The following is a 25,047-nucleotide window of genomic DNA, read 5'->3' on the forward strand; positions in this document are numbered from 1 at the left end:
CAACTTTAGGATCAATATTATGGATCGGCTGTGACTGCTATTCAAAAAACGATTAAGATTGTGTGATCTGACGCATTTCTGTTGCTATTTCAAATTAATCATGTTCTATGCAAATGGACCGACATTTGGTGACAAAAGTTGAAAGCCTTAACACAAAAAAGGTTAACTTTCAAGATGCAGTTTCAACCAGTTAAGTGTCGACCATTAAATTTCTTCCACACAAGAAATGAAAAATTAGTGTAGTTTGTATTAACATTTTAGGATCTATTTTTCTTAAATAAGCACCATATATTTAGTATATAACAAAAACGAAAAATAAATAACCGCTATAAAGACGAGCGAGCAACGAAGCATAACAACTGGTGCTTGGTTCTGTAGAACACATTAAACACGCTTCACTTGAGCGTAGCCCAGTCAACCAGAGAGTCCACACACACACACACACACACACAGAGGCAGACGAAGAAACACCTTTATATACATACATATATACATGCATATACTATGTACATATACGTGTATGTTGTGAGGCTGGCAGTAACATTTCAGCGGCATTATTGACATGCCAGTGGCGTTTGAAGTCAAAATCGAGCACTGCGCGCACCTCACCAGAGGCTGCACAAAATGGATGGCAGGCCTTTGAACGGATATTGCCAGCATACCAGGCGGATGTCCATGTTAATGTCATGGATTGTACTGGTGTGTCATTCCATATCACCTCCCCCTCCTCAGACTGATGGTGTATGCCGCTGCTGCTGCTGCTGTTGCGCCCCTGTTGCGCCCCTGTTGCGCTTAATAATATAAAATACGTTCATGTTCATCATGTTAATCAAGACAAAGGCGGGCAACACAAAGCGACGCGTTATTTATATATATACCATATACATGTGCATGGATATAGCACAGAGTGGCACACATACACACACATACTTTTTTTATTGCTTCGTTTGGTATGTGCTGCTATTTATATTGACACTTTTATATACAATATACTCGTATATGAAAATGCATGGAAGTATCTGTGTTTGTTTTCCTGCCGCTTGTGTCTGTGGCTGTTGCCTACTTACAGGCACTATTTCCGCTCTGTTTTGTCGTTTTGTGGGCAGCAGTGTTGATGCTGCGGCTTCTCTTCTTACATATATGTGTGCCACTCGTATCCTGGGCTGCTCCTGTCATTTTGTCATGCGCCATTGCCATGTCGGCTGCTGCGGCTTCATCAACAGTTTAGTCGTTTTTTAGCCGTCACTCCGTTAACTTTGCGCCGCGCCACAAAACATAAAACAGTTAGTGAGCCTCACTATAGACAGTCAGTCAGTCAGTCAGTCAGTCAGCCAGTCACTTAGTTTGTCAGTCAGTTGGTCTGTCATTCATTCCAATTAGTTGGCTGCTCTGCGTGCTACGTTGTCATCGTCGCCGTCGTCATCTCATTCTGCTAATGAAATTAATGCAGCCAAGTTTTATTTGCTATTTATAATTAAATTTTTCATCACACATATAAAACAAACACAAACCAACCAACACATGCACAAACGTATGTTTATGTGTAACTGAGTCATTTAATTAAAATAGTTTTCTGCGCATTCGTTTGTTTTGTGGGATGAGCTTCTGTTTAACAATGAAGAATTATGTATGACATGCATGTGAAATGAATAGTTAAATTTACATTCTAAAATCGTCACTTTGAAAAGCTATGAAAATGAATTAAATTACGAAACGCGAGCCAAAGTGAAGTGCCAAGTGATAAGTGCTATCCACGCGTTAATCTGATCGCAATCTTTAAACATGAAGCGAGCGGGTTCGCTTAGACAGTAAAAAAGAAAATATAAGTCGAATGTGAAAAAAATGTTTCTTATACGAGCTTTTAATTATTTCAAAATGCAGTTCCATAGCTCAAAACGTTTGGCTGATAAACCAAGTTAACCAACACTCAGTTAGGCCCATATTCTTTATATATTCTTTAAAGTTGGAAGCTTATATGATAATTAAAATATACTGCTTCATACATTTTTTTTACCCAAATGTTTGCTGTTGAAATCACTTTTTCTGGAACTCTGCTTACAATTCCACAATTTATGATTTACCAGCCAGCTTACTCAATCATAAGAAACATTCGTTTTCCTCCTCTTCTTCTAACTATGAAAATACATTTTTCTTTTCTACTCCAAATAAGAGGCTATTTAAATATGCCAAGGACTTTTCTACTACTGCAGAACTCAATTCAATTGCATATAAATAAGCAACCACTTTCTACTCGTATAGAGAATTGTATTCTTATTAACGACGGCTGTTATTTGCATTTCCTATTCACAGCTTGGCTTGCAGAAATTCAAATGCCCATACCGTGTGCAGTAGCTGATAAATACACACCATTATAACGTCCATCACTCCTTGAGCTGGTAGTAGTGTCGCTTTAAGCCCACAATGTTAGCCGAGCTTCAAGTTTAAATAAATACTTAGTGGCGACGTGCAGCTGCTGTTGTTGCTATTATTGTATTTGTATAGAGAGATACTTCAAGTTGGTTTGCTTGCTTAGCTGGAACTGTCAAGTTCTGCTCTCCACCACTCTGCTCTGCGAAAAACTTGACTGTCTGTCAATAAGAAACTTGTCTCAGTGTCTCTCTGTCAGTCAGTTAGTCTGTATGTGTGTGTGTGTGTAATTGCATTTGCCACAGCAAGCATCATTAAATTGCACTCACAGCACTCATGGCTGCCACTTGACACGGCTTTGGCTGCTTGCTCTGCTTTTTGTGCTCAACATAATTTGGTGTGAAGTGCTGTGATTTGGCAAGGCATGAAAATTCAATTTCGAAATCCATGTCTCACAAACAGCAAAACAAAAACAACACCAAAAACGAGTAGAACAACAATAAAGGCAGCAGCACAAAAAATGAAATCATAAATATTTATCACGCATACGCAGCGTGTTACTCTGAAAATGGGGCTGCTGCTGTTATAGTTTGCGATTTTTCACCTTGAACAATACATAAAAATATTATATGAGCTTTTCGTTGTTTCTCGCTTAAATGAACAAACAGCTTTTATTTTTGGCTTGCCACAAAGTGGCAATTGCAGTTTGCACAAATAACACAACTAAAACAGCAACACAAAAACGAGAACGGCAACACATCTACTTACATACTCGTACACACAGATACATATTAAGCCATGTCTACGCAAGTGTCTAGCAATTTATTAACCGGTAAGAAAACAACAAAATTTATGTATTTATTTACACGAAAAATAAAAACCCACATTGAATGACCATTAAACTTAAAGGCCGGTTGTAAAAATTCGGAAAATTGACAGTAAATATCAATTATGAGCAGTCCTGAGACACTTGGAAGATATACGAAATAATTATATTCTAAAATATAGGTTTCCACTGTAAAAAAAACTTTCTTATCTTATCTGATCAACTTAATTACTGAGTTTTTACTTAACTCTCAGTTTTTGTTCCTTTTATAGATTTATGAGACTTACCTTACTTTTCTAGCAACAAATTTAAGTATACAAGTAAACCTTATGTAAACGATGATTGTTTATAATTCTAAGAATTACAAGAGCAATGAAAAGTGTTATGGAAGAGGAAAGAGGGGGGAGAGTTGGTGAAATTATAAAAACCCAAACTTATTTTTTTTCAACCCGAAGAGTACCTGGTTGCTATGTTTGCTTTCTCTAGCTCTTATAAGCTCTGGAACTCCTGCATCCATGTAAACGGACGGATAAACAGACGTGACTTTGTCGACTCGCTTCCTTTCACGAATCAAGAATATAGCTACTTTGTTTAGTCTGTGATGCCTTATTTAAATAGTATACCCTTTCACGCTTGGATATATGGTATTTATATATATTTTTATTAAAGTTAGAAATAGTAGGGGATCTTCATGGATCATATTTCATATTCCACAGAAAAATTGCTCAATTATAATTGAATTCCAATGGCTACTTTTATAAATTTATAAATTTTATTTAATTTTTTACATTGAATGCCAAGCTATAAAGCGAATAACAATAATCCGTATATCTTCACGCCTTTGATTTATTAGTCCAATTGTCAGGTCACACTGTATAGAGGACACTTATGTGTGTGCGTGTGCATTTTTATTTAGATTTATGTTAAATGCGTGCCCAAAGCGAACACAACATGTGAAAGATTTACGGACGTCGTTGACTGTAGGGATTGTGTGAGGATAGGGGAGTGCCTGGGGCAGTTGGATGAAGAACCAAATGAATAATTACCCCAATTGGTTCGGCGGTTTGCAGTCTGTTTGTTTTTCAAGTGCGGGGCAATTCTGATGAATTGCACACAGTTTGTTTGCATATCAGACCAGACAAACGAACGACCCACCTTCCCCTTCCCCTTTCCTCAACCCCATCTCCTCTTTACTACAATCCCATAACATATATGTACAACTGTTTTAGTTGTTGCTGCTGTTCTTGTTGTCTACTCGTTTGTTTCCGACGTATTACAAGTTATAACTAAGTGCCTATGCGGCACATATTATTTTACATTTCAGTTCAATAAACACAAATGCAAAGGCATACGAGCTGTAGCATTATGGCCACGTTCAGCACTTTGTGTAATCAACGCACTTTGTATGTACACCCTTCTGCATACATATGTATGTATATACTCGCATAGTGTATCATATACGCCTACTCATAGGCATTTCTGTGCTTGAGGACTGTACCAGGACTTCATGTGTTTGCGCTCATTTCCTCATGACTGCGTTCGTTTGATTATATACTCGTATTTTCCTTGCTTTTGACAACAGAACAACATCTATAATTGGATAAACAACCACAATACAACAATAAAAAAAAACTATACTTAGTTAAAGCCTTTAATCATACACCTAAAGAACAAATTACAGGAATATGGAATTAATACTTTAATATGCAGAAATATATTTGCAAATATGTTCAGTTGTCAGTTCAAATATTTAATCAATTGCAATGATGTTATCAAGGAAAAATCAATTTATTTAATTAAAAGTGGGATGTGATGTTACATGTATTATTCTTTCTTAGACAAGAAATATTGCATCAGTCAAGCAAGCCCGTATCAGAAGCAAAAATAATAAGAAGAAGAGCAAGTACTTATGTAAAATTGTTTGACTAATAATGGAATTGTGGATAGTATTGATAATTTTCTGCAGTGGGGAAAGAAAAGTAAATAAACTTGTGTTCCGTAGGAACTTTGATTAATGTGGGCTCAGCTATTTCCAACATCCAGACAGACTCGCTATGCTGATTAAGAATATATATACTCTATGGGAATATATATACTATTAAGATATTTAACCCAAACATATATGTTCGCAATTTTCCCTTCGCCATTTGCAACAAGAGAAATACACTGTACCCAGACAAACGTCCGACACTAAGTAATATGCCATGGAAAAAAATAAAATAAACTCGTGTTGACCAGGGACTAGGAGCGTCTACATAGCCGTTTCCGAAATCCAGGCGTTCATCCAGACGAACGGACATGTCTAGATCGATTCGTCTCGTCTGATTAAGAATATAAATACTTTATCGGGTCGGAGATGCCTCCTTCTGCCGGTTACAGACTTTGCACAAGCGTATCATACCCTTTTTACCCAACTGGGGGTACAGGGTATAAAAAGCTGCGTACGCCCTTGCATAGACGAATTAGGCATTGTACCATTTACCATTTAATGCTACTTTAAATTCCGTCGAACAATAAATCCACCCCTTTGGTTGGTGGCTTACACAAAATAAAATCAATTAATTTCAGGGTCGGCTAGACAAATATTAACCCATGACTGAAACATCAAAGCCTCCGATTTGTTTGCTTGGCCGGTCAGGCCTGGGGTTTACCAACAAGAGACACTGACTGCCATAATTAGAGTAAGAGTTTAAGAGGCGACATTTCCTTTGAACAGCAAGTTTGCAAGGATAAGATGGGGACTGGATCTACCAGACAACGAACAAAAGCTAATTTTACGCATACACTATGACTCTCAATTCAATCATATGGAATTAATAATAATTATGTTGATTATATTTAATCTGAAATTATTTAATCGGCTTAAGTTATGAAATTTTCCATATTGCCTGAAGCAATTAAGGAATCAGATTAAACTGTGTTGTCACAGCATAGTCAGCCATCTAGAGCAAACATTTTATCGACTCATAACCTCATGTTGACCGCAGACTTACACACAACTACCTCAACACATGCTATGCGAGTGTGTGTGTGTGTGTATATATGTTCCCACATATATAACAGGCGATGGGCGGGGTTGTTTAATCAAGCGTCACCTGCCTGGTATTGCTGACTGTTTGTGCAACAATTTGGTGCAATTAATGGGCGCAAACATGAAAGTCAAGCGCCAGACAATGCAGTCGGCAGAAATATTTGCACAAACAACAGTTGGGTGGTTGGGTGGTCAGTTGTGTTCAAACAAATGATTCTCATGATTTTGACAACTTGCTTAACATATTCTCCTCTCTCATTATGCTTGCAGAACCACCAATAATGCAGCATTCACGTCGCAAATCAGTCTTTGCCGAGACCTATGATCCCGAGGCGGACGATGATGACGAGGGCGCCACTGCCATATTCCCAAAAACAGATGAGCAGCGTGCACGATTGGTTGAGTCGGTGAAGAATGTGCTGCTGTTTCGTTCACTGGAAAAGGAACAGGTAAATACACACACACACATACGCACATATATACCACCCACATGTGTGTAAATACATACACACAAACGCATTCTCATAGGCAGGCAATTGGGTTTTGTGGTGGGGCTGCCTGTTTTGTGGTTGTGTTTGCTTCACGTGGCAATTGTGTGCATTTTTCCTGACGACTCATGTTAAGTCCTTGTTTTTCCTCTCCTTCAGATGAACCAAGTGCTGGATGCCATGTTTGAGCGCAGGGTGGAGCCGGGCGATTTCATTATACGCCAAGGCGACGATGGCGATAACTTCTACGTCATTGAATCGTAAGTCTCATGCGTCTCATGCCAAGTAAACAGTGATGAGAGCGCCTGCAAGTAGGCAAATATTTTCTGATCCGATTAAAGTCCATCAAACCAATACATACATACATACATGCGCGTATACATACATTCGCCTTCGATACATTCAATACAGAAGTGCTTATTAAATTGCGTCCAATTACTTTAAATGTAATACACATCACATTAATTTATATTTAGCTATGACCATTTTTTTACATGACTTAATTAAAAAGTCTGCGGATATTACATATTAGAGCCCTGCATGAATGCAGCAAAGAAGCAGACAACTAGAAGGAGAAGAGTTAGATAGATTAGATAATAATAGGAGTAGAAAATAATTATTATATCATTGCTCTCTTACAATTATTAGTTGATGGTCGATTTAAAAACCATTTGTGATTGGAGGCTTTAAAATTCTTTTTATACATAAGTTCCTTTTTTATCCTTTCATTATTATAAATAATTTGCAGAAGATAAATGTCTAATAGTACTATTAGTAATAGTATCTGCCATTTACAGACCTTGGCATTACAAATTTCTCTTAGATATATTCCTTGCTATGACTATTTTCCATAGTTTTTCTATGCTTTATCGACTCAAAAAGCACTTGGACAATATATTCCTAAGGTTTGTTTAGAAACCAATGGTTCTCGGTAGCATTATAGAATGTAGAAAATCGTAGCATATTTCGGAAATGTGGATAGAATCTTAATATATAGAATACCTAATCCAGTATACAATTAAGCTCAGAAATAAGACTACAAATAAATATTTTCCTTTGAAAATATATAGCTGTTGTATTTACTTTTAAAGATTAGCAGCTATGACTAGAAAATATTTTGCTTACATCCATGCAGACCGCTAAAATATACGCTAATTTTTTAATCTAAATATACATTTCATTAAACCAATTGAATTTTCACTTTTTTCATGTTTCTTCTATAAATAACAACTACAACAATGCATGATAAACAATTTGGCAAACGAACAGTGGGATATTTAAAGTCTATATAAATGACAAATATATTAGCACTTACAACAACACTGGCCTTTTTGGCGAATTAGCGCTGCTCTACAATATGCCCAGGTATGTGAACAACGATCCACCATGAATTAATTTATCAAATTTTGTCTGCCCCAACACCTTCGGTTCGCACCTGGAAACTGTAGGCGACAGAATTAAATGCTAATTTGTCAGTATACAAAAATGACTAGCAAGACCCGAGTGTGGAAAATTTGGGAATAAACTAATTAAATTGTATTCAAATTTAATAAAACCTATTGATTTTTCATTCCATATTATCAGAGCGGCTACCGTACAGGCTGAAACCAGTGGACTACTCTGGGCCATGGATCGCCAGACATTCCGACGCATATTGCTGAAGTCGGCATTCAGGAAGCGGAAAATGTACGAGGAGCTGTTGAATAACGTGCCCATGCTGAAGGCACTGCAGGTGTGTATTAAATATTTAAAAGAAACGAATTTGTAGTCCTTTACGAAATATTCCTTCAGAAATGCTTAAGTAGCCTCAAGTTGAAAAAGGAGCTATTAGGGGGGTTTTAATAAAAGATTACGGAAAAGTGGAACCACGAAGTTTCGAAAGTCATCAAATATGGATTGATATCTACGTCGACATCGTTAACAACGCAGATAATGCAATACAGTTTTATTTTTTCTAGTGTGTTTTGATTCTTCGTGTAACTACATTTCCAAATACATAGTATATCAGACCACAAATGTTATACATATAAGTATATGTACTACATATTTCCAAGTTTTTAAGGGCACAAATCAGCAAACAACAAAGATTATTCCGCAATTTGTCAGCTATTTTGATTTAATTTCGTTCTTCTCGATATCCATTTGATATATCTATTCAATTTCCAATATCGAATTGTACTCCGACTTTTTACAGATTTAGTTGAGAAAAATTAGTGATTAAATTAATATTTAACCAAACAATTTCCAAAAATGTAATATTCAGCAAAGAAAAAAGATTATTCAGCAATTTGTAAGCTAATTTCGTTATTTTCGATATCCATTGGTTATATCTATTCAATTCCCAATATCGAATTGTACTCCGACTTTTTACAGATTTAGTTAAAAAAAAATGAGTGATTAACTTAATATTTAACCAAACAATTTCTTAAAATGTAATATTCAGCAAAGAAAAAAGATTATTCAGCAATTTGTAAGCTAATTTCGTTCTTTTCGATATCCATTTGATATATCTATTCAATTTCCAATATCGAATTGTACTCGGACTTTTTACAGATTTAGTTAAGAAAAATTAGTGATTAACTTAATACTTATATTTAACCAAACAATTTCTAAAAATGTAATATTCTATTTAAATTTCTCGGCAGAACTACGAACGCATGAATCTGGCCGATGCTCTGATTTCGAAGACCTATGAGAACGGCCAGCGCATCATCAAACAGGGTAATAATTTTTCAAATATTATTTCTAAAGCTCTCATCTCACTAAGCGTGTCCTTCTTGTTGTTTTCCTGCGATGGCTACAGGTGACGAGGCCGACGGCATGTACTTCATTGAGGAGGGCACAGTGTCGGTGCGCATGGATCAGGATAACTCGGAAATAGAGATTTCCCTACTGGGCAAGGGCCAGTACTTTGGCGAGCTGGCTCTGGTGACACATCGGCCACGTGCTGCTTCCGTCTACGCCGTGGGTGGTCCTGTCAAGCTGGCATGTAAGTCGAAGTTCCGATTGGGAGCGTGTGTAGAGTTGGACATTGGACACGTAAAACGTTTCAAGTGTCCGCTTAAACGATTGATTGCTTCCATATTTGTAGACGCTGCCATATTATTGCTTTTGCTCAAACATCACAACAATTTAATGCTTTTGTTTTGTTTCTCGTTTTTGTTTCTCTTTCTTTTTTGTTTTATGTTCATTTCCCTTGTCACTGTGTGTACGTGTGTCTGCCTGTGTGCGTGTGCGTGTGTGTATGTGTGTGCGTGTGTGCGTGTGTGTAGTCCTGGACGTAGTTTGCTTTGAACGCCTGCTGGGCAAGTGTAGTCACTTACTGGAGCGAGGCATTAGTGATTATCGCTATTTGGAGCTCGGCTTGCGCTCCTATTTTGACAGCCTGCTTGCCCTATAGTTACGCATAGTTTAGAAGTTACACATTTGTAGAGCTAGTAGGTTAGTCCGAAGCCCTTTTTTCACCATCGAGAGTGACAATATTGTGTGTCTGTCAAAACTGCCCATTTACAAAACCAGATGCACAAAAGTGCATAACATCATTTGCAATATTTTCCATCAGAGAAGACCACTTAATCGAATTGGCGTTTTGGTCGGAATGTTTCTGGAGAAAGAGCTCAAACAGAACAGATCGTTTAAACTTTAAAGCCGTTCTCTGTGGAGTCGAAGGACATGCAAGATGCAATGTAAAGAAAGGCTATTCTGGCAGATTTTCTGATTTATCGTTTGAAGACATACAATTCCTAATTTTAAAGTCGCAGTATCTATTCAGTAATCGCTTTTTTTTTGCCATCGAATGGAAATCTCATTTAATACCAAAATTGCTTGTCAGACATGCATTAACACTTAGCTAAGTATTATTTGACACACAATATTGTCATAACAGGTAGTGAAAAGCGGGTTTAAGTTGGTCATAATCATAATAACAATTGCACGCAGTTCTCGATACTGATGCCTTCGAACGCATTCTCGGTTTCCTGACCGACGTCCTCAAGCGCAACATTCTGCTGTACGAGCAAATGTTTACGGATGTGGCTCGTCGCGATACTCCGCTATAGACCGGAGATAGAATTCCAGCTACATCGAATGAAATCAAGTTCAAAATCCAGACGGAAGCAGTCGCCAAGCGATGCAGAAATTTAGGAAATTATCTGTTACTTATATATTCATTTCAGTTTTGTTGTAAACGCTTTCAAATTTTCTGTAAACATTTCAAACTTGTCAGGCCATAGATTATTATAAAAAATATATATAATATCAGACAGTTGAGATCAATGCAATTGCACGCATCTTTTCATTTACTATACACACCCATACACCCAAAACCACAACGACTCAACCGCCCCACCCACACATGCACAGATCCGTCAGTCCTGCACATTCACACACACACACACACACACACACACCAAAAATCACGCATACGCAACGTTGTGTGGCACCAAAAATGTCTTTAGCCGACAGACATGATTCGTCAAATTTTGAATTATTGGTAAGCGACGCAATCTTCAAATACTTCTAGGATAGGCGGCGCTATGGCTTAGAGAGCTTGGCTTGTGGCTTACACACAAACCTACAAACATACATAGATAATTGTGTGTCTCACAAGAGTCTCTCATTTTGGCATAGGCATGCAGTGTTAACTTAATGTATCTGCATACTATACATCGATATTGTGTAATTCGTTTGTATGGTTTATAACTGTAAACTAATTCGTAAAACTAACCATTGCATGTTGCGGCAGAGGTATACCTTTCTTATTATCATCCTTGTCAAAGGTTACCAAAACTTTCAGTGTTCGGAAACGTCAGGAATTCAAGAAAGTGAAGCGATTATGCAAGAAATCTGTTAAAATAGCGACTATGGAAAATATCAGACAAAAAAAGAAATAATACAGTACGGCTAACTACTCTGTGGTAAAGAGAAGAAACCCAAATTTCATATTCTCTTCATCACGTAAGGGATAGAGAGTAAGCCCCTTTAAAAAGTTTGGGAATAGTATTTCAATTCAGATCATATCTTCTAATACTATATTGGAAAAAATATTCAAGAACGCTCCCGAACCAAAGCGATATTGAAGAAATTGGTAAATGTGCTTACTACAGAAAATCTTATTCGGAAAAATTGCTCCCTTCCTAGTGTTACGCTACCAACCACTATTGAAACCGTGTTACAAAATGTTATCGCTTACCAACTTCCAAAAACTGAAATATCGATCGCCTTCGAAAGGAGATTAATATTTCTTAAAATGTTGTATTCTGTTGAATGCACTATATACATACTTATTATAGATTTGGAACATGAACTATTTTATTTAATAAATAAGTTCCATAAACAGGCTCTTATTGAAAATATTAGCTGTCTTTTTATATATTGATTTGCATAATTTGAAACGTAGATATAACTGGAGATTAACTTTCTAGACTATACATTCTTTATTAAACAATTAAATATAAAATTGTTTAAAAATACAACACCTGGTTTTATTTTACCCATTTGGTGTACAATCGCTATTATATTATATTATTCCTATTATTTACACAAATTGTTCCCAAAAACTTTTATTTCATGAAATACGAATTCAATTTTAAAGCTTCGAAAGAAATAATGACTATTATGTTTTATTTTAATATTTTTTCTTTTAATATGTTTAGTTAAATTGCAATACAAAATAGAAAACAACAGTCACTCAAATCCACCACTTTCCAAAAAATATATACAATCTGTACAAAAACCAACACCAATATTTCAAATAAGAAAAAAAGCACATGGTCTTCTTGAATGGATAAATCATACTTGTATTATGCGGAAAAATAGGACATTATTTTGATCGCCATACCCATCATTCATCATGCATGTTTTATGTTCGATGTTTAATTTTGATATCAAATGAAGAAATTTAATTCAATATTTATTGATACTCTCTTTTTGGAATATCTACAATATGGCACCGATAGTTCTGGATGTGAAAGCGTTCGAGCGTCTGCTAGGACCTTGTATGGACATTATGAAGCGCAACATTGATGATTACGAGTCGCAGCTAGTTAAAATATTTGGCAGCAAAAATAATATCACCGATACACGATAAAAAGTCTGAATTACCATAAAAACAAAAGCAACAGCAACAACAAATACAGCCACAAAAAGTGAAGCAAAAGCAACCAACTACATAAATATATCGTACCATCAGAAATAAAAAGTAATATTAATGCATACGAGTATATCAACTGATAGCACTTATAGGCGGTTTGAGTTTATAATTTTAAAGATGTTTTGAAGCTTAGATGAATCAAATTTAATGCCGTGAACGAAACAATACAACAACAACAACAAGAGCAACAGCAACAACTGTTTCAACTACTTATATAATAAATGTAAAGAACGACAAAGCTAAATCAAGAAGCCAATGCAAAAGCACGAACCAAACAAAAAAAATTAACACCCAAATACACACACACACACACACACAGAAGCACATTGACATACATACATAATTATATATGTTATAAGGTAAAGGAAAGCCAATTCGATTTATGCTATAAGGAAATAATATTGAGAACACTATAGAAATGATTTAAAAATTATTATTATTATGCTAGTAATGTTTCAAACACAGCAACAAAAAAACTAAACTAAACTAAACTTGATTGATAAATTGTGTGTGTATGTATTAGCAATTGTAATGTTATTTTGTATTTAATTGATGCCCCATACTGAAGGAACAACAACAAACTGAGTATATGATGGATAACACAGATATATAGTAGAGTGGGAGAACGGAAGGAAATCATCAAAAGGAATTATGATAAATACTTAATGTGGTACAATCATTCATTGTGTCATTAGCTCAAATGTAAAGTGCATAGTTATAGTTTTGTTTTCTTTATTATTATTCATATTTTGTTATTATATTATTTAAACTATATATTAACGCATAATTTAGCACAATACATATACATATTTTGTAAAATGGAAAAACCCAACAAACATACGAAAGCAAAATGTCGGTACCATACTGCTATTTCAAAACAAACGAGTAAACGGTACATTTCTGCTGCTATTATTTTATTAAGTTAATTATAAAAGAAGATCCTTGTTTCGAGAACAGCTCAGGAGTATGTTCGCAAAAAAAGGAAAGGAAAATGCAACAACAACAAATGAATGTCAACTTGCATATTTATATCAATAAGCGCAAATGAACACACATCAACAACAAAGAGTTTATATCTACAATACTTCTAAAAGTAAACCTAAAACAATTAATTTATTTATAAAATAAAGTAAAAACAAATCATTGTACTAGTCTATATGTTAAGGGCTGCGTGCAGCTTTTACAAAAGAATAAATGAATAATAATAAAAAGAAATTCGGCAAGCAAGTAAGCTAAAATGTTTCTGCTAATATTGTAAACCAATAACAAAATGAAACAAATGTTTTCTAATCGGATGAATAGAATAGAAGTGTCGATCCTTTCAACGACTTGGCAATATTTTGATCATCAGTTTGGCTCAAAAACGATCTCAATATCCTTATTATTAATTGTATTGCTTTCTTTTGTATGATTTTGAAGGGACAACCGAAAATGCTTCAGGAACACAAAGGCTAAAGGCACAATCAATATGTTGCAAGGGATCAACTTAGAAAAACATTGAAATATTAGTGAATGGCATTTGAAAATGATGTTTAGCTGACAGAAGAGAGCATATAGAAATTTTACAATTACATATACATATGTATGTATTTTGTTTAACGCCCAACATTTATTATTTAAATGCTTCATCTCTGATTTTATTTCTATGGCTCTATAAGCTATAGTAATATACATATGTAGCTATAATACATTACATGGGTGCAGCAAATGAAAGCAATAACGAAGATCTAGTGGCGTTTATATCTTGCCAGCTTCAAAAGGCTCGTTTTAAATAGTTTCCTTTTATTTGCCATTAAAAATGCCATTTGTTTTATACTTATATTTATATATATATATGTATGTAGTATATACCTTCCTACTAAATGAGCTTAAATAATGGTAAACCTAACAAATCCCAGTTTCTGAAGAGCTCGATGTAAACTCGATTATAAACAAAAGCAAACCTAAAACGGATAATCAATATCAAATAATAAGCACAGCATATAGATGTGTATGCATATATGCATATTAAATACATATATAACTGGCATACCAACAGTCGACAGGTGTTCACCTTTTGTCTTAGCGCGAGCTAAGATGCTACAAATATCATAATTTATAAAAAGCGAAATCTTGTTAAACTTGGCAGTAAAAGCAACAAAAACAAAAAGAAGAAGAAATATCAGATAATGTGTTTTAATCATAATTGGTGTCTAGTCTATGGTTAAGACTTTAAAAGCAACAAATTCTTAAAAAAAAAACAAAAATAAAATATGTATATCAAAATAAAAAAAAAATTACCTACATATGTATATGATAGAACTTAAAACCGAACCTAATTATTTAAGAAGCTGAAAGTGCTGGCCATTTTCTTCCAAAAACCAAACCGCAACACGCATTTGAAAACAACAAAATCCACAACATATTTATGTATGTGTACATGCTAACACACCCACACACACACACATATACTATATTTACACTCGCGTACTCACACACACATATTGCAGCAACGCCATTTACAATCATGTAAAATAATATACATACATAATTGTATATGTATGTATGTACGTATTGCCGAAACTAAAAACTAAAGCAAAGCTCAAAATCCGATACAATGCATATGAAATAAAAATTTTCAAAACTAAAGTAAACGTATTCGTACTTTTAATTGTTGTGTTGTAATTATGCAATCGTATTTACTTATGTATGTGTAACAAATAAAACAAATCACTAAATATTAAATAATATTTAAAGCAAAGCATCGCGCTAGAAATCGTTCATAACAAAAAATATATACATACTTATATATAACAATTGTGGTAAATTACCATAGCGAACGTTTTAATTGAATTTATTAAAAATTAAAATTGTAAACCAAACGCAAAATTGTAAATTCCTTGAGCTAATTATGGAATTTGTTTTACTTTTGCCATGCATTTTTTCGTTTGCCGATTGATTTAAGCAAATACGTATGTATGTTTGTCAGACGCTTATTAATTCGATGAGTAATTTGTATACTTTACATCTCGTATGTAAGTATATAGACATTTTTGAATTAAACAATGATTAGACATTTCCGCGACGCAGAGAAAAGTGAATAACATAGATCCCCTATTTTGTAAGACAATGCGTAAAACATGCGAGTAAAAAATGAATATGAAAACTCAATCAAATTATCTTGATATAAGCATCGTCGTTATATCGTAACCATTAATGCAAACCAGAGAAATAAACATGACGAATGAATAAAAGTTTAATAAAAGCAAAAACCAGTTGTGTCTGTTATTCTTTAAAAAATGTACAGAAATGACAAAACATGTTGATGACTTTATAATTTTTATTCACTTAAAAACGTAGCTCCAAATACACTTATAATTTTATGGTGTTTAATATATTTATCTTTAAATGTACGTGTGTGTATGTGAATCATCAATTATATATATGTAAATAGAACTCGGTTATCGACCAGATCAGAGCTACCGAGAATCCACGAATGATAAGAGCATTGCCAGTGTTTGATTTAATTTCATCCACTCTGCGCCCTAAAAATGTTTTGTTTTTAATGTAAATATGGTTATACTTGGTCTTGCAGTATCTGTTGACCAATGTATGACAAAATTATAAGTTGAAATGTGTCCGAATTATTCATTGCAAGTTTTCCTGTTATATTCTTGTTTGTTTCTTCCTGTCCTCCACACTGCTGCATCATGATGAGTCGTGTATTTTAATCATCGAATGTTCTTGTTTTAAAATATTTGGATTTAAAGAAAAAATTCATTTATAAAACTTGTTTGTTTATAACTAAAAATCTAGCTGTATAGATCATCATCGCCATTATCCCCTGGCGAGTTCACTGGCATGTTGGTGCCGGACCCTGAGGTGTTACCGGTGTTACCGGGGAATCTATGGCAACAGAATACAATTGATGTTATTGAAATAGGTTTGCCTTATAGTCGAAAGCAATGGGAACTTACCTGAAGTTTTGTCCGAAACCGCGTGACTGTTGCAAAGTTTGAGCAAACATCTCATATTTTCGAATGTCGTTATCGGACACAGAACGACGTGCAAACTTCATAGCCTCCTCGAAATGGGCACGTGTTATTTCGGGAACTGGATCATCTTCGTCCATCTGTGCGAAAAAATGTTTAAAAGCATTTGAAACGCAAGGAGTGTGAAATGTTCTAAACTTACGTCCATAGCAGAGTTCTGATTCTCAGTACGTTCCTTCTCCCGACGTATCTCTGCCTCGATTGCCTGACGAATAGCCAACTTACAGGCACGTTGACAGATCTCGGTTAAATCTGCGCCAGAGAAACCCTGTGTCACCTTGGCAATGTAGGTAAGATCAACTTCCTTGGCCAGTGGCGACTTGCGCAAATTGGCCTTCAATATAGCCTCACGTGATTTATCATCTGGCAATGGAATATATATTAGCTGATCTAAGCGTCCTGGACGCAAAATAGCTGGATCAATGATGTCCGGACGATTGGTTGCTCCAATAATGAAAACATTCTTTTTGGCACCCATGCCGTCCATTTCAGTAAGGATTTGGTTGATCACGCGATCGGCAGCGCCACCAGCATCACCCACATTACCACCACGTGCCTTGGCAATCGAATCCAGTTCATCGAAAAATAGCACACAAGGGGCTGCCGAGCGTGCTTTGTCGAAAATGTCACGGACGTTGGCCTCGGACTCGCCAAACCACATGGTTAACAGCTCAGGACCCTTGACGGAAATGAAATTGGCCTGGCATTCGTTGGCAATGGCCTTGGCCAGAAGCGTCTTACCGCAGCCGGGTGGTCCATAGAAAAGTACACCACGACTGGGCTGCATGCCAAACTTAAGGAACTTGTCAGGATGTTCCACTGGATATTGAACCAGTTCTTGAAGCTCTTTCTTAACATTCTCCAAGCCTCCAATGTCAGTCCAGGTGGTGTTAGGCACCTCAACAACGGTTTCACGTAGGGCCGACGGGCTTGACTTTGTCATGGCATAGCGGAAATTCTCCATGGTGACAGCCAGCGAGGCGAGCACTTCGGCATCAATCTTATCATCCTCCAAATCGATGAGATCCATCTTCTCGCGAATTTGCTGGAGAGCCGCTTCTGAACAAAGTGATGCCAGGTCGGCACCAACATGGCCGTGAGTTTCCGCCGCAATCTGTTCCAGATCGACATCCTCGTGCAATTTCATGTTCTTTGTGTGAATGCGCAGCACCTCCAGGCGTCCAGTAGCATCTGGAATACCGATATCGATTTCACGATCAAAACGTCCAAAGCGACGGAGCGCTGGATCAATGGAATTGGGCCGATTGGTGGCTGCCATCACAATCAGATGCGAACTCTTCTTCATGCCGTCCATTAATGTCAGCAGCTGCGACACAATGCGACGCTCAACTTCGCCATGGGTTTTATCGCGCTTGGGCGCAATGGCGTCGATCTCATCAATGAAAATGATTGCAGGTGAATTCTTTTCGGCTTCTTCGAATGCTTTTCGAAGATTTGACTCGGATTCACCAGCCAATTTCGACATAATTTCGGGACCGTTGATTAGGAAGAAAAAGGCGCCAGTCTCATTGGCAACAGCCCGTGCAATTAGGGTCTTTCCAGTACCAGGTGGACCGTACATTAAAATGCCACGTGGTGGCTTCACACCAATTGCTTTGAAGAGCGATGGATGACGCAAGGGTAGCTCAACCATTTCCTTAATTTGAGCCAATTGCTTCCGGCAACCCCCAATGTCATCATAACCGACGGCATTCAATGATTCCTCTTCTTCCTGTTAAAAGGAATTAGGTACTGAAGCTACGGTCCACACGAATTTTACTAAAAAGAAGGACTTACCTCACGCTTAATTGGATCGCCGTCACAAAAGATGACAGTCTCTGGAGCCACAATACAATAAGGCTCGGGATCAGTCAGCACGACTTTGAACTCAATAGGCCGCATTGCGGCGCGTACAATGAAATTATCACCCATGTGAATAGGACGATAGGCCTCCAAGAAATAGGGCTTCAGATAGATTTCAAACAAGTTGCCCGTAACACCTTCAGTGGTATCATCGATGGGCAAAATCCGCACTCGCTTGCCATACTTGACGTCCGGACAGGATTGCACGGACACAACATCGGACAAATGAACACACAGATTATTGCGCACCACACGGTTCATGCGAATCTTTTCATCGGGACAAGTGTCATCCGAGAGCACAATGCACACAGTTTCCTTGCGACGCTTTCCTTTAAGAATAACGGTGTCGCCTCGAAAGAGCTGTAGCTCGTCCATTTTCGCCTGATGCGAAAGGAACATATAGAATGCACGTTTATTTAAGACTTCCACAATCATATGAATAATAAAAAAAAAATGACAATAGTAGCTGACGTGTCCAACTTACCTGCGAAAGCGACACGACGGAATTGTCATCATTTTGAGCTTCCTCAACAATGAGACGATTGGGACGATCCTTGCGCTTCAAAATCGCCGTTGCGAGGTCTTCACTGTTGAAAGAAATAACTCATTAACTCACAATTCCGATTCTATTAAACTGCATAAGATTAAAAATATCTGAATGGACGCCATGCGAACCGTTTCTCAAACGACGACTGCTGTTTGGGTACACCCGGATTATCTTTCTTTAATTTATCATCCTGCTCATTTCTATAATTACGCACAAAGTTGGTTATGTCGTGGTTATTACCACTTCCCGAAGGCGGCCAGGATTCACCATCGTTCCGGCCCGACATTTTCGATCAAATCAATGCGTTTTAAATGCGTGCAACAATTTTTTAATAAGTTTATATATATTGTTAAATATATATTTTTAAATATTTTGAAAATTTGCTTAATATAACAGTTTTCATAAGCAAAGTTAAGATCTAGCAGTATCGAAATATTATTTAAGGCCTACTTTATGCTCCAACATAATAACAAAGAATAAAGTGGCGCGCTGTGATGGGAGTAGCAGCGCAGCAACAACAATAAATGGGGAAATGGCGTTTTCCTTGGTTTGGCCTAGTTTCGCAACATTGCACACATGATACAAAAAAAAGAATCCGCAATATGCAATTCATGATAAATATATCTACATAATGTTATTTCTTTTACAAAGAGCTCCTTTTCATGGAGTTTTCGTTACTCATATGTGGCCTTTGGTTTTTTCAGTCACCCCAATGACTGAGCGAAATTGAAGTTATCGTAGCTAGGCTACTTTTGTCGGCTTTCAGTTGCCTTCAATTTGCGCGCTATGGACTTACCCCTTGGAGTCAGCCATTGCGAACTATTTGTGGCGAAACTTTATAACTTAAATGTACAATTTGCGATGTGTTTTTTATTAGATTGCGCGTTAATCGACCACAGTAAATTTACGAAATCCTCAAACGATTCACTGTGCAAAACTAGCAATGTCTTCTTAGATATGCTAACTCGTCTAAAAAGATGATTTTCGTTCTTCTTTATAGCTGACCGGCTCCAGTTCGTTGTGATACGACCAAGTTGGCAGCATTTTGAGCTAGTTCCACGAAAAGTGCTGAGTTGTGTGTAGTTTTGGACGAGTTGACATTATTTGTAGCTAATACCAATTCACAAGCTCCACATATTTGTATGTAACGTGCGGTATTTTCATGTTTGTATAAATACTGTGATATTCAGAAACAATATTTTTGGTCCCACCCTCAATTCAAATTTATTAAATATTAACTATTCAATTAGTTCAATTAAGAAAAATATTTATTCAACTTTTTGTATAGCACGTGTACATACGTATGTATGTACATGTACAAAATGCAATTTTATGTCTCAGTTGTGCATACACATTTGTATGTATGAATGTATATTTGGTTTATTATTCTTACATTGAGTACAAAATATCTTTGTTCTTTTTGTGTGCAAAACATTTGCAAAAATTGGTTGATTCGCATAGAGTTGTTAAAAAAACAACATTACATATACAATACAATAAAAAAAAGGATAATTTATGTATATTCGATCGTTTTAAATTGTTGTGTTTTAATTGTTTATGTTTTTGTTGCTTTTGCGGCATTTATGGAGAGTACAGACAGATTTATGTGAGATTTGGATTTTGATTAGCCAGCATGCACGGACTGAAATGAAAAGATAGAAATCAAATTAAACTAAAACCATATGATTGAAAATTAAAAATCATAAGCCAAAGTAAAACTGAATTTCATTTAGTAGAATTGAACGTGTTTTCAAAGGAGGTCTAGCACATCAAGTGCAGTTACATATATTGCTATACAAAGTCTTTTGATTGCCATTTGTTATAAGTAATTTGTTGTTGCCTTCACGTGTTTTACGGCGAGGACTTAGATAAACTCTGAATTGGAACGTACCCTGGAAATATCGACACCAGTAATGTTCTTAACCAGCTCCGGTACTTTATTGACAATTTGTAACACCTCGCCAGTCAGCTTGGCTGCGCCTATTTCACCTTGGCCACTAGACACCATTGTAATCTTTTTGGCCTGTGAGAGCGGAGCAGCCACTTCGGCGGCCACCTGTGGAGAAAAAAAGATTAAAACACCATTGAATATTTCTGATATTACTCTACATCGTACCTTTGGTAAAGTGTCTAGCAGCATTTCAACCATAGCTGCTTCCCGGTATTCACGCCAAGCTTCGGCTTTTTGAGCCATTTGCTCAGCCTCAGCTTTGGCCTTGGCAGAGATTGCAAAGGCTTCCGCCTCACCACGTATTTTAATCTAAAATATAATGAAAAATACGATTTCTAATAGCATAATTAATATATAAACAAATAATTACCGATTCTGCCTCAGCTTCGGCCTCCATGACCACACGCAATTTATTGGCCTCGGCCAATTTCTCCAAACGATACTTTTCGGCCTCGGCGGGACGACGAATTGTTGCCTCAAGCTCCTTTTCGCGACGCATTATTTCCTGTTCCTGCACTGCAATCTCCTGAGTACGCTCAATTACTTTCACCTGCATTTGTTCCTCTTTAATGCGTTGCTTCGTCTTGGCTGCCTGTAGCTCATAGGCCATTTCAGCCTCAGCTTTCTTGGTTTGTACCTCCACATCGTAAGCTGCTTTCTTCAGTTCGAAATCGCGCTGAGCCTTTGCAATATCCGTATCGTTCAAAAACCGAGCAGCCATGCGTTGCTCCTCGGCAATGGCCTCCTTTATGTGTGCCTCAGCACGTGCTTCTGCCTCGCCAATACGAGCATCGCGCTTAACTTCCGCCGTTCGTGCCATGCCCAAGGATTTAAGATAGCCCTGCAAAGTAAATTCTTTAGTAACACATTATAAACACACACACACAACACTTTTAAAGTGCAATAATTTTACTAAAAGTCAAAATGATGCCATCGACTGGCACATACCTTGGAATCGCCCTGGGTTCGTTAGCACAGTTTTTAAATCCATTTATGATAATGCAACATGCAAAAATACATTTATGTATACATATAGTGTGTTAAACCAACCAACTAATAAATATATTTATATACAAATATATGCATGTATGAATATAATGTGAAGTTCTATTTCAAGATCAAGGCAATGAAAAAGCAGCAAGCACTATACATTTCTCTGAATTACACACCTCTTCATCGCGTAAATCTTTAATGGTGTACGAAACGACGGTTATGCCCATATTGGCCAAATCGCTGGATGCCACTTCAAAAACTTGTTTGCTAAACTTCTTGCGATCCTTATAGATTTCCTCCACAGTCATTGATCCCATTATAGCTCGCTGATGGCCTTCCAGAGTCACGAGTGCAATGTGGTTTATTTCCGATTCTGTTTTTCCCAGGAACTGTTCGCAAGCTGTCAACAGCATATCCTCGTTTTGCCCCTGAACTTTAACCTGAGCGATGCCTGTTACAGAGATGGGGACACCTTGACTGGTGTACACGCATGGGCTTTCCACTTGAAGCGTCATAGTGTTCAGTGAAATGCTGTGTTTGGTACAACTATTATATTTTTGCGAAATCAAATTTTATCAGAAACTGAATTACCGCTGTACACGTTGAATGGAGGGCCAGACGAAAGCACGGCCTCCCGGAACCAGCAAAGGCTTCATATAGCAACATCCTGCACATAACAAAAATACGTATTACTTTACAAAATATTCGTTTGTGTTTACAAATAAGAAGCCGGCTGAGGGCATCGGCGTTACTTGAGTGCGTACACGGCTTCGAACTCTTCATTCTCAGTGCAGTACATACATGCATATTGAAAAATCGATAAGTGACGTCATTTTGGGAGGGGAGGTTCTATACAGTTTATTTACTTGTGATATGTTTGATAATTAAGCAACTCAGTTGATTCATTTAAATACCTGATACGACAAGAGCTTCATTAGGCCCGCATGTCACAAATCCCCAGGTCATTTCGGAAAACAATTATATTTCGGTGATAATTATTTGTTCCTTTTTCTAATAGTTTGATAAATATGTTGAAAATTTCACGATGTTTTGATTCTTCAAGCAATTTGTGCGTTTTATTTAATATAACTAAATTTCGCCTTTCTTTTGGTTAATTCTTATTAAAGTGATACATAAAACTAAATTTCTATTTTAATAACAGAACACACGACCGGACCGGAGAAAGCCCAAGAATCAACTACATTAAACGTACGCACGCAGACTCGGCTGAGATGTCATATGAATACATATATCGCTTTAACCCTTGGGCGGGTAAATAAAATTTCATGATTATATGCCTTGACAAAATTTATTCTAGATACGTATAAATATTAAATAAAGTAAAATATTGGTTCTTAGATATATTTACTTAAATTCTTATAAATTTAAAACTGATTGCTTTCCTCGTTAAAGGTTGTATGCCTACGTACATATAACTAATCGAAACAATTTAATAACTAAATACATTTGGTTGTCGGAATTAAATACAGAAATAATATATTCAATATTAGGATCCTTCAAGCAGTCGATTATTCGAAGCCTAATCTAATGACCAGAGGAGCTGTCGGTAAAATAAGGATGCTGCATTGCAGCTTCCGCACTTATGCGCTGGTTAGGGCGGCAGATTAGCAGTTTTTGCAACAGATCACGTCCTTTTGAATTAAGTCTTGGTACGATTTGGCTCCATGAGGTTATGGCTGGAAATGCTGCAAAAATCATAAATACATTGAAAAAAAGAATGTCATAAATTATATACTGTATTTGGCACTCACTTGGAAGCGCGACGTAGTCAGAGAGATGGGAAACACCGGGCCATGAATCTTCTGTTGGTGTACCAAGCACACGGAATATCTTCATCAATTGGTCCAACACATCTGATCCAGGAAAGAGCGGGCGACCAGCATCTGCCAATTCAGCAAATATGCAACCAGCTGACCACATATCTATACTAGTAGTATACAGTTTGGCTCCAAAAAGAACATCGGGAGGGCGATACCAAAGTGTCACCACCTCTGCTGAGTAGCACTTGACCGGTATTCCAAACGCACGGGCAAGACCAAAGTCGGCCAGCTTTAATTCGCCATTCTTGTTTATAAGCAAATTCTGGGGCTTGAGATCACGGTGCAGCACGTTGTGACTGAAATGAAATACTATTAAGTATAATTAACTGTTTAATTAAGGAACCCCACACCTATGGCAAAACGCTAATCCGCGCAACAGTTGTAGCATGAAGCTACGACACACTACCATGTCGATTTCTCCATTTAAGCTGTCAAAGTACTTTTTCAAATCCTGATCACAATGCTCAAAGACCAGCGTTAGTTTTTTATCCGAGTGCAATACATCGCAAAGTCTCACTATGTTTTTGTGTTTCAATTCCTGCAATAAATCGACTATAATTTCAAAACTTGAACACCGGTATCGAACTTTGGTATCGAACTTTTAGTAAACATATTTCTCGCAGCGCAGAGCTCGGTACTCCCTCGTCGTCCTCGTCTAGGCGCACCCTTTTGAGGGCAACTATTTCGAGTGTCTCGCGGTTACGTCCTTTAAATACGGTTCCATACGTGCCTTCGCCAATCTTCTCAAGCTTCTCATACTTTTGCATTTTTACTCTTTGACAATTCGTTGTTTATGCAAATATTATTGTACAATGTATATGAAGTACACGCGACTCACGTTAATCGATATATCAAGTGAATCAAAGCTGTAATCGATACAATACATACATATGTACGTGTTTTTTATTAGAGGTGCACAATCATTGCTGGTTGTTAACAACCGATTATTTGAATTTAT

General features: G+C 36.8%; 4 protein-coding genes across 10 annotated transcripts in view; 1 reads left to right on the forward strand and 3 right to left on the reverse strand.

Annotated features, from left to right (window-relative positions):
- Positions 1 to 14,094, forward strand: part of LOC115634547 (cAMP-dependent protein kinase type II regulatory subunit) — a 52,693-nt gene extending 38,599 nt beyond the window's left edge. For 2 of the 4 annotated variants that reach the window (XM_030532360.1, XM_030532362.1), the window contains exons 3-9: positions 6,495 to 6,673; positions 6,872 to 6,972; positions 7,982 to 8,077; positions 8,297 to 8,444; positions 9,358 to 9,433; positions 9,516 to 9,701; positions 12,670 to 14,094. In XM_030532360.1, the coding sequence (XP_030388220.1) occupies positions 6,495 to 6,673; positions 6,872 to 6,972; positions 7,982 to 8,077; positions 8,297 to 8,444; positions 9,358 to 9,433; positions 9,516 to 9,701; positions 12,670 to 12,800 (917 nt within the window). In that variant the 3' untranslated portion in view covers positions 12,801 to 14,094. Of the gene's footprint in view, positions 1 to 6,494; positions 6,674 to 6,871; positions 6,973 to 7,981; positions 8,078 to 8,296; positions 8,445 to 9,357; positions 9,434 to 9,515; positions 9,702 to 9,984; positions 10,613 to 10,651; positions 10,993 to 12,669 lie in introns of those variants that run through there. The other 2 variants (XM_030532361.1, XM_030532363.1) reach the window with 2 other exon arrangements.
- A 2,074-nt stretch (positions 14,095 to 16,168) lies between these two features.
- On the reverse strand, positions 16,169 to 20,252 carry LOC115634546 (transitional endoplasmic reticulum ATPase TER94). 3 transcript variants are annotated; one of them, XM_030532358.1, is made up of 6 exons: positions 20,101 to 20,252; positions 19,242 to 19,344; positions 18,692 to 19,138; positions 17,037 to 18,626; positions 16,820 to 16,974; positions 16,169 to 16,748 (listed from the first exon to the last, which is right to left on the reverse strand). In XM_030532358.1, exons 1-6 carry the CDS (start codon positions 20,115 to 20,117, stop codon positions 16,655 to 16,657), a joined length of 2,406 nt encoding a protein of 801 aa, XP_030388218.1. In that variant the 5' UTR covers positions 20,118 to 20,252; the 3' UTR covers positions 16,169 to 16,654. The 3 variants fall into 3 exon arrangements, with proteins under 3 accessions (XP_030388218.1, XP_030388217.1, XP_030388216.1); XM_030532357.1 differs by lacking the exon at positions 20,101 to 20,252 and adding an exon at positions 19,433 to 19,655 and having other exon boundaries at positions 16,820 to 16,971; XM_030532356.1 differs by lacking the exon at positions 20,101 to 20,252 and adding an exon at positions 19,433 to 19,654.
- Positions 20,253 to 20,654: 402 nt separating this feature from the next.
- Positions 20,655 to 23,384, reverse strand: LOC115622505 (flotillin-1). 2 transcript variants are annotated; one of them, XM_030516458.1, is made up of 8 exons: positions 23,163 to 23,384; positions 22,840 to 22,915; positions 22,425 to 22,779; positions 22,204 to 22,215; positions 21,626 to 22,096; positions 21,421 to 21,564; positions 21,196 to 21,360; positions 20,655 to 20,946 (listed from the first exon to the last, which is right to left on the reverse strand). In XM_030516458.1, exons 1-8 carry the CDS (start codon positions 23,212 to 23,214, stop codon positions 20,929 to 20,931), a joined length of 1,293 nt encoding a protein of 430 aa, XP_030372318.1. In that variant the 5' UTR covers positions 23,215 to 23,384; the 3' UTR covers positions 20,655 to 20,928. The 2 variants fall into 2 exon arrangements, with proteins under 2 accessions (XP_030372318.1, XP_030372326.1); XM_030516466.1 differs by lacking the exon at positions 22,204 to 22,215 and having other exon boundaries at positions 23,163 to 23,378.
- Positions 23,385 to 23,543: 159 nt separating this feature from the next.
- LOC115622520 (cyclin-dependent kinase 5 homolog) lies at positions 23,544 to 24,924 on the reverse strand. The gene is made up of 4 exons (XM_030516479.1): positions 24,689 to 24,924; positions 24,440 to 24,627; positions 24,021 to 24,385; positions 23,544 to 23,954 (listed from the first exon to the last, which is right to left on the reverse strand). Exons 1-4 carry the CDS (start codon positions 24,854 to 24,856, stop codon positions 23,794 to 23,796), a joined length of 882 nt encoding a protein of 293 aa, XP_030372339.1. The 5' UTR covers positions 24,857 to 24,924; the 3' UTR covers positions 23,544 to 23,793.
- Positions 24,925 to 25,047: the final 123 nt, after the last annotated feature.

Source organism: Scaptodrosophila lebanonensis, unplaced genomic scaffold (assembly GCF_003285725.1).
Source record: "Scaptodrosophila lebanonensis strain 11010-0011.00,11010-0021.00 unplaced genomic scaffold, SlebRS2 tig00000001-arrow-pilon, whole genome shotgun sequence".
Classification (NCBI taxonomy): Eukaryota; Metazoa; Arthropoda; class Insecta; order Diptera; family Drosophilidae; genus Scaptodrosophila; species Scaptodrosophila lebanonensis.

Bases quoted from the DNA above. Each gene is read 5' to 3' on its own strand.
- LOC115634546 (XM_030532356.1), bottom strand. From the start codon at position 19,590: ATGTCGGGCCGGAACGATGGTGAATCCTGGCCGCCTTCGGGAAGTGGT. The intron at 19,345-19,432 runs GTTCGCATGGCG...TTCTTTCAACAG, and splicing joins CAGTCGTCGTTTGAGAAACG to TGAAGACCTCGCAACGGCGA. The intron at 18,627-18,691 runs GTAAGTCCTTCT...TCCTTTTAACAG, and splicing joins GCGATCCAATTAAGCGTGAG to GAAGAAGAGGAATCATTGAA.
- LOC115622505 (XM_030516458.1), bottom strand. From the start codon at position 23,214: ATGACCTGGGGATTTGTGACATGCGGGCCTAATGAAGCTCTTGTCGTA. The intron at 22,916-23,162 runs GTATTTAAATGA...TGTTATGTGCAG, and splicing joins TGAAGCTCTTGTCGTATCAG to GATGTTGCTATATGAAGCCT. The intron at 22,780-22,839 runs GTAATTCAGTTT...TACCAAACACAG, and splicing joins TCCATTCAACGTGTACAGCG to CATTTCACTGAACACTATGA.
- LOC115622520 (XM_030516479.1), bottom strand. From the start codon at position 24,856: ATGCAAAAGTATGAGAAGCTTGAGAAGATTGGCGAAGGCACGTATGGA. The intron at 24,386-24,439 runs GTGTGGGGTTCC...ATTTCATTTCAG, and splicing joins GGATTAGCGTTTTGCCATAG to TCACAACGTGCTGCACCGTG. The intron at 23,955-24,020 runs GTGAGTGCCAAA...TGATTTTTGCAG, and splicing joins TGACTACGTCGCGCTTCCAA to CATTTCCAGCCATAACCTCA.